Source organism: Rhinoraja longicauda, chromosome 13 (assembly GCF_053455715.1).
Source record: "Rhinoraja longicauda isolate Sanriku21f chromosome 13, sRhiLon1.1, whole genome shotgun sequence".
NCBI lineage: Eukaryota > Metazoa > Chordata > Chondrichthyes > Rajiformes > Arhynchobatidae > Rhinoraja > Rhinoraja longicauda.
Genome location: NC_135965.1, coordinates 27,004,194 through 27,012,283, shown reverse-complemented (window position 1 = coordinate 27,012,283; position 8,090 = coordinate 27,004,194). Strand labels below are relative to the sequence as shown.

The 8,090-nt window shown below is 40.2% G+C and overlaps 1 protein-coding gene across 3 annotated transcripts in view; it reads right to left on the bottom strand.

The window, feature by feature from the left end:
- Window positions 1–8,090, bottom strand: part of pask (PAS domain containing serine/threonine kinase) — a 36,067-nt gene that overhangs the window by 1,970 nt on the left and 26,007 nt on the right. For all 3 annotated transcript variants that reach the window (XM_078410631.1, XM_078410633.1, XM_078410632.1), the window contains 5 exons: window positions 7,318–7,443; window positions 6,671–6,805; window positions 4,794–4,993; window positions 3,879–4,012; window positions 2,718–2,861 (listed from right to left, as the gene is read on the bottom strand). In XM_078410631.1, the coding sequence (XP_078266757.1) occupies window positions 2,718–2,861; window positions 3,879–4,012; window positions 4,794–4,993; window positions 6,671–6,805; window positions 7,318–7,443 (739 nt within the window). The remainder of the gene's footprint in view (window positions 1–2,717; window positions 2,862–3,878; window positions 4,013–4,793; window positions 4,994–6,670; window positions 6,806–7,317; window positions 7,444–8,090) is intronic.

Below are 8,090 nucleotides of genomic sequence, written 5' to 3'. Positions count from 1 at the left end.
AAGCAGGAGTTTCATTGCTTCCCAATGCTTTAGGTGAAGGATACTGGTGGTGTCATGAAATTAATAAGCTCTTCCACTTTGCCACAAGGTTGGGATGAATGTAACTGGGCTGGGTTACAGTTCTGATTGGAACCATCACCTTTCAGCTCTGGACATTTCCTAGACATCAGTACATGCACCACTGAACACAAAGAAGCGATTCCCCCACCTGGCTCAGCATCAGAACCCTGCCCCCCATTAAAATATTCAATTAATGAAATGTCATAAAAAAGTTTAATGTTTTCAATTCATTTTATAATTTAAACATCCCCAAGCTTGTCATCAATCACAACCTACCTAGGGCTTCCCATGTACCTGACCATAAACCACCCAAGACCTTGCTGACTAACCCTGGGATGCTCAGGCCATGGTTGGCCCTCTGCCTCTGGAGCAGGCAAGACCATGCTGGATAAATATTCTGTGTCACCCACAGGTCCTTCATCAGTCAACCCAGGCCCAACACAGTCTGACACATTGAGTTGTATATACATTTTACCTTAGAAATAAATTAGAAAATTAGAAAACTAATAGTATAGCGACCTTCACATAAAGATACAAAATAAAGGTACATAAAATTACGCAAGTCAAATCATAACTATTGTTCGATAGATACAGTATATCCTTAATTGTCATTTTTTAATTACAATGACCCAGTTTAGGTTCAATGGGTGGACAATTGTGACAACCCGAATACAAATAAATAATTGTGACACATCCCTAATTGTAAATGTTAAATCCAGTTAAAAGACAATTACAGAATAAAGTTTAAGCAAACAATACTCTTCATGTAATACAATACATGCTTGAACACCAAACTCAGAAAAAAAATCTTTAGTTGCAGCAATGAATTTTCACACCCAGCATTTCAAGTGAGCAAATCAATTTGTGAAGCCAAACCATCCAAGGTATTACATAATAAGGAGATTCCAGATTGAAGAGATTCTTGATCTTAATATGATTAAGTGGGCCTGCAAGATGTGATCTTAAGCTATTGAGAAAAGCAGAGTGGTGCAGCTGGTAGAGCCGCTGCCTCATAGAGCCAGAGACCAGGGTTCAATCCTGACCTTGGGTACTATCTGTGTAGAGCTTGCACGTTCTCCCTGTGACAGCGTGGGTTTCCTCTGGTGATCCTGTGTCTCTCAGACGTGCCGGTTTGTACGTTAATTGGTCTCTTTTGATAGCCCCCAGTGTGTAGGGAATGTTTTGTCCCATACGCCTTAGACACAAAATGCTGGAGTAACTCAGTGGGACAGGCAGCACTCTGGAGAGAAGGAATGCGTGACTTTTTGGGTTGAGACCTTTCTTCAGACCAACCTTGATGCTTTTTGTGGCTCTCTATTTCCTTCTTAAATTTATGCAATGACAGCCTCCACTCCTCCTCCTTCTGCGACAGAGTTCCACAGGTTCACTACCCCAAATGAAGAAACCTCATCTGATCAATAAAAGATCTTACCATATACCCTGAGATGGTAACATCTCATTCAAGACACCCAGCCATGGGAAATATCCCCCCCATATCTAGTCTGTCTAACCCCGTCAGAATTTTGTAAACAAATGAAATTCCTTCTCGTGCTTCTTCGCTCTTATGAATACTGGCCCAGTTGACCCAAGGCCTCCTAAGAAAGCAGTCCTGTCATCCCAGGAATTAGTCTTGCAAACCTTCACTGCACTCCTTCTGAGACAAGATTATTTTTAAGTAGACCAAAACTGCACAAAATGCTCCAGGTGTGGTCTCACTAAAGCACTGTATAATTGTGGCAAGACATTTTGGCTTTTATACTGACTATTTCTTGCAGGCCAAGATATGAAGGCCAATGTACCATTTATAATAACTACTTGTTTCAGCTTGTTTGTTTTCAGTGATTGATGAACAAGGACACCAGGTCCCTTTGTACATCAATGTTTCCTAATTCATCACCATTTAAATAATATCTACCTTACTGGTGTTCTGCCCAGAGTGGTTAACTTCACACTTATCCGTAGTTTTCTGCATGCCACATATCTACCCTCTAATTCAACTTGTCCAAATCATCCGAAGCCACTTTGCATCCTTCTCACTATCCCATCTCTTTTTGTATTGTCAGTAAACCCAGAAACATCCATATTTCTAGGATGTTTATTGCAAGTACCTAGCTAGGACTCAAGCACCGTACCCTGCATCATGCACGAGTGACCCCCTGCACTCCAAGAACGTCACATTTATCATCCGTCAATCAATTTTCACCCCATGCAAATGTTACTCCCAAACCGAATACTTTGCTTTGTGCACTCAATAGTTATGTGGGACTATTTTTTTGTGAGCTGTTAATTTTAACATGTGAGCGAGTTACACAGGTTTGCTAATTGGGAATTAATCTCTCCTTCCCCGACAACCAGATAAAACAATCTAGTAAAATAATCAAAATGGTTTGCAAGAATAATGTTGCAAGAATAAAATGCTTTCCATCTGTGCAATCAGTTGTCAGGAAATGCAATGAGAACCACTGATCCAAGACCATGCTGGATAAATATTCTGGGAGGTTGAAATAATAAAGAATCGAAAGCTCTTCATGACCACTTTGTGGCATTAAAATTATTTTGGACTTGCTCCTAACCCACAAACAATCTAAGCTCGTCAAGTAGGCTGTTGGGTTTGCTCAGTTCATGGCTGTATTTGAAATTACAGGTTTTGCACTCACTTTCTTTGGCGGAGTACACTTCCTCCCAGGTGTAGAGAGCCAGATTGACAGGCTGTGTCACCCACGGGTCCTTCATTAGTTCTTCCAAAGTTAGCCGGAGGCAAGGATCAGGCTGCAGCATGGATGACACCAAGTTCATAAAGTCTACGGAAAAGGAATACAGAAATTGAGCTGGCTCAAAGGGTGGACATTTACATTAAATATTTACACTTTCAGGTTTGCATTCAACATTTGTTACACGTTATTGATTGCATTAATCAGAGATGATGTACCATAATATTTGTATCATATCGGATATTCTATTGCTTATTGTTCAGTATTACCGATCTCCTTAGGGGTTGCTTACAAGTGGGTCATAGGTATGGTTTAATGATAATTTAATATGTCCTCTGTGAGGATGAGCTGTGCAACCAAGACAATGGAAGGAAAAAATACTGAGAGGAAATGAAGAATGCTTGCAGGTCATCTAATGAACGGGAGATTGTGTGATGAACTGAAAAAATGCATAAACAAAGGAGCCTGGAGAAGAGAGCCTGGACAAAAAATTCCTTAGAAAGATAAATGATGATGAATAATTAGGATGTCATCAACCAAGTATGACAAGCAGAGGAATTGACATTCTCAAGGCTTCATTATCACATAAAATAATCAAGTGAAGCTGCATGGTAAGTAATCCCAACTATTAAGGTGCTGGTCAAGTGTGGTACTGGGCACTCTTGAGAAAACTAGCAAGAGAGATGACGAAACACAGAATGTGGATAGTAAAACATTATAGGGATAGATTTCCATTTGAATAGAACTATTTATTGAATGGCACAATTTAAATGGGCACATGATGGAAAATTGATTGTTGAAAGGAAATCAGTAAATAAAAAACAATATTTCCAAGCAATAGAAAAACATTAAAAACTAAAGCAAAAGCAAAATGCAATACCAGAAATCTGAAAAAAAAGAATAAAATGGTGGAAGCACAAGTTATGAAGCAATCGCCATTCCATTCTCCCACTAGAAATACAATGGAATTATTATTCCAACATGTTTATTACCTAGTTTAATCTCAGGAACAACGATTAGAACAGATTCACTGGCACTTCCTCTGGATTATAAATGGTTGTATCTGTGCTAGTTTATTAGAAATTTAAAAGTGTAGGTATATTTTACCATTGGAGGATTGAAAAGGTGGTTTTAGGACAGCTGCTACTGTCTCTTCCACATCACTGAATGGATTCTCTGCAAAGACCAGGGTATACAATGTCACTCCCAGGGACCATATCTCCAACTCAGATCCAGAATACCTGAAAACAGATAGAGAAGATAGAACATGAAAATGATTTAACAGCGAGGAAAATGCCACAGCTTCAAATTTAGAAACATTCCAATGCAGAAGAAATTCTTAACTAGCCAATGGATAACAACATTGTTTTTAGCAATGTTTGACATCAGACCAATAAAAGAATCCCTCACAACATGAGAGACTGGGTAACACGCAAAAAAAAATTTGGTGCATGTTACCTAGTCAGCAGAAAGACTATACATGATTACAATCAAGCCGTCCACACTGTACACATACAGGATAAAGGGAATAACGTTTAGTGCAAAATAACGTCCAGTAAAGTCTGATTAAAGATAGTTCGATGGTTTCCAATCGACCCTAATGTCATTTATTCCTTTTCACCAAAGATGTTGCCTGACACGCTGAGCTACTTCAGAATTGTGTGTCTAGGTCAGGCAACATTTCTAGAGAACATGGATAGGTCGCCTTTCAGTTTAGTTTTTAAGTATCTCTAAACTAAACTGATACTTCGGGTCGAGACACTTGGTTCTGAGTCAATGTGGGAGGGGAGGGGGGGGGGCAGGAGAAGAAAGCTGGAAAAGGGGCAGGTTAAAGCGTAGCAGGTAAAAGATGGACATAGGCAAGGGGGTTTGAGCCATTATGAAAGCCATTAATGTCTATGCCAAAGGATTTCACAAGCCAGATCCTTTCTATAACAAGCACAATCTTGTAGGCAAGAATAGGAATCATGGATTATACCCCAAAACAGAAAATTTAAAAGACCTTCATATTTTAATACTTACGGGTTTCCCATCAGTACCTCTGGAGAGCAGTATTCAATTGTTCCATAAAATGTACGGAAAACTTTCCCAGGCTCCAAGTTCACAGCTGAACCAAAGTCAATAAGCTTAACAGTGAAATCCTCGTCAATAATCACATTCTCGTCCTTGATATCCCGATGCAGAATGCACTTACTGTGTAGATAATCCACAGCGGCCACAATCTGCAATACAAAGGCCCACACAAATCTCAGTGTATACTTGCTATGTTATAGGCAAAACTAAGCATTTGGTCAAAATATGGGAGAGAATGCACAAGTACTGAGGAGCCAAGACTAGAGAGGAAGACATAAATTATATAGAGAACATTGGCAGGTACGTCAGTTCTTTAAATAAGGTACATTTAAATGGATAGATTTCAACGTCTCCATCACAGAATATCAATATCTAATGTTTCAATTTCAGTTGAGGCTATTGCTCTCCACTTACAAGGCACACCAACCAATTTCCTCAACAACTCCATAAAGTTCAGCAACTACCCAATGGAAAACAAATCTAAAATGATTGTCATAACTTTGTTTCATCTTCATCAAATTCATCATCAAATTCCCAGCTTCCGGCCTTATACAGATCATGAAGCTCAAGCTGTTCTTTGTCACCTTGCCTATGTCCTCTTTATTGTTAAGCCGTTTTCTCCCACAGCAAATTCATTATTGCATCCCCACCCTTGAGATATCCCCTTTTTATCAACACAGCAACCACCACTCATTTCTGAGAGTTACAGGTCTGTAGCACTACTGGAGAACACTGCTCATCCCCAGCCCAGCTTGAAGGGAGAGGTTTTGACAATGGCACTTCAGAGATGATTTGTGCACTGAGTAGGAAGTATTGATCGTCTTTTATCAACCAGGCCTTACATGCTGAATGGTGGCAAAGATTGCTTCATGACAAAAAATGCCAAATCAAACTGAATGCTGCAATCAGCATCCTACAGCCCCACTTCTGATAGTGTCGAAGTTCATGAATGAAGCTAGCTGATTTATGATACTGGTCTGAAGAAGTTCCACAGTAATTTACTGGGATTGAGATGATTAGCCTTCAAAGAGCTTTCTGTGTTAGGAATGACTCGGCAAAAGGAGAAACCCAGGATATCCATCTAAGATAATACATTACATTCAACTGTCGATCATCTTGGCAATATGCGCACCTATGTCAGGATGCTATTCAATGACTACTATTCAGCCTTCAACACCATGATACTGAGTAAACTCATCCCTTAACTTCTGAACCTTGGCTTTGAAACTTCCATCTGAAACCAACTTCTGATTTCCTGTCGTCAGAACATAGTCGATTAGAATTGATCATGAGATTCCCGAGGTGCCAGCATGGCGGAGGTCTTCCCGTGGCCCGCCCGAAGCCTCATCAGTCGGCGCAATTGTGAACCCACCCGAAGACTCGTCAGTCGCCTAAACCGGGAGGGAGCGAGAAGCAAGGCACCTGGGACACAAAGATGGCCGGGTGAGGAGATGGATGTCGGTTTGCGGAAACTGCTCCAGTACATCGAGCGCACCGGCCGATCGGACTTTGAACTTGATGCCAAAACATGCTGGGACCCGCATGGATAATATATGCAAAAAGAAATTCACTGTGCAGTTGCATACGTGACAAATAAAGAACCATTGACCCATTTCCTCTAGAAAGGTCCGAGTAGGAGAATTAATGTGTGAGAAACAACTCGTAGCTAAGCGTTGCCTTTGACTTCCAGACTGAATAGACAGCACAATGTCAGAATTGGTGAATTGGTGATCTCCATTATTGTATATTGTACTAATAGATATTACATAAAACATCAGGAAAGTAGTAACACTGGTCATCGATCAAATGTATTTTTCTCTTATTACCTGTCTAAATATGAAGCTGGATAAGGGCTCATCCAAGTCTGGCTGCTGGTCAATGAATTCAAAGAGATCCAGACCAGTTCCATGTTTCTCCATCACAAGTTGAAAGAAATCCAGGTTCTCAAACACATCAAGTACCTGTAGAGATTATAATGCAGCTCATTTGAATTTGTAGTTCTCTTTTAATAATTCTGGTATCAACACAAATAAATGAACTATCAGATCCGTGAGGCATAGACTTATGCTTTTTGCTCCATTTTAAGAATCATGCCTCAATACAATATTAAGCAACTGATAAAAGGCTAGCCCATCCTCAGTTTAATTAACAAGTTTGTACACTGTGATCCACATCCAAGTAATGCAAGAGCACTCAGCTTCCAATAGTAAACATTAATATCAGCACCCATCCATAGTAGGGAAAGTAACACAGCTTATGAACATTTGACAATTCCATAAGCGACATGTCATGCAGGAGCATAAAGAGATTATCTGTTGTCATGAAAGAGAATGTAAGCTATGTAGCAACAGCATCAGTGCCCTTCACCAGAAGGACATTATATACTGATGCTCAGCAGTAGAAACCTGGTGCAGATACCCAAGGTAAAACAGTGAAACAAAAAAAGGATGAAACAGGAAAAAACGTGACTAACCTTGATTACGTTGGGATGGTTGAGTCGAGCAAGGATTGCGATCTCCTGACTTACTCTGCCTAGGTCTGCATCATTAACCCAACAGTCTTCAACAATCTTGTCCTTACGAATAAATTTCACCACAACCTGAAGATACAAAACAAGCATACCTGTAACATACAATCACTAAGTTGCCTAAGCATTTTAAAATAAAATAGCAGTCATTGTTGTTTGCTAACTGGGCTGTAAATGTCTTGTTGGCATGTTCTTTGTATCTTGGAGATACTGGTAGATTTGGAAAGCAAAAGAACAATGAGGCATATACCATTAGTTTTCAAGAAGTTACTCACTTCTTAGTCATCTCTTTGCATTTATTGGGAGCAACATTAGAAAGGCCTTGGATAGATGCAGGATACTGAACATCTCGAAAGGCACAAGGAGGGGTGATATTTGCCAACAATAGGCAATTAAACGAGTTTAACTTTAAGTTTCTAGTGACCATCTGCACAATCAAGCTCGGTCAGATGGAAGGTAATAGATGACAACTGAACTTCAAGAGAAGACATCCTGCTCAACTAAGCAACAGGATTGAGTAATGTGGCACATTGGCACAGCTGTTAGAGCTGCTACCTCACAGTACCAGAGACCTGGGTTCTATCCTGAGTTTGGGTGTTGTCTGTGTCGAATTTGCACATTCTCCCTGTGACTGCCAGGGTTTCCTCTGGGTGCTCCGGTCTCCCACGTCCCAAAGATGTGCGGGTTTGCAGGTTAATTGGCCTCTGTAAAGTTACCCA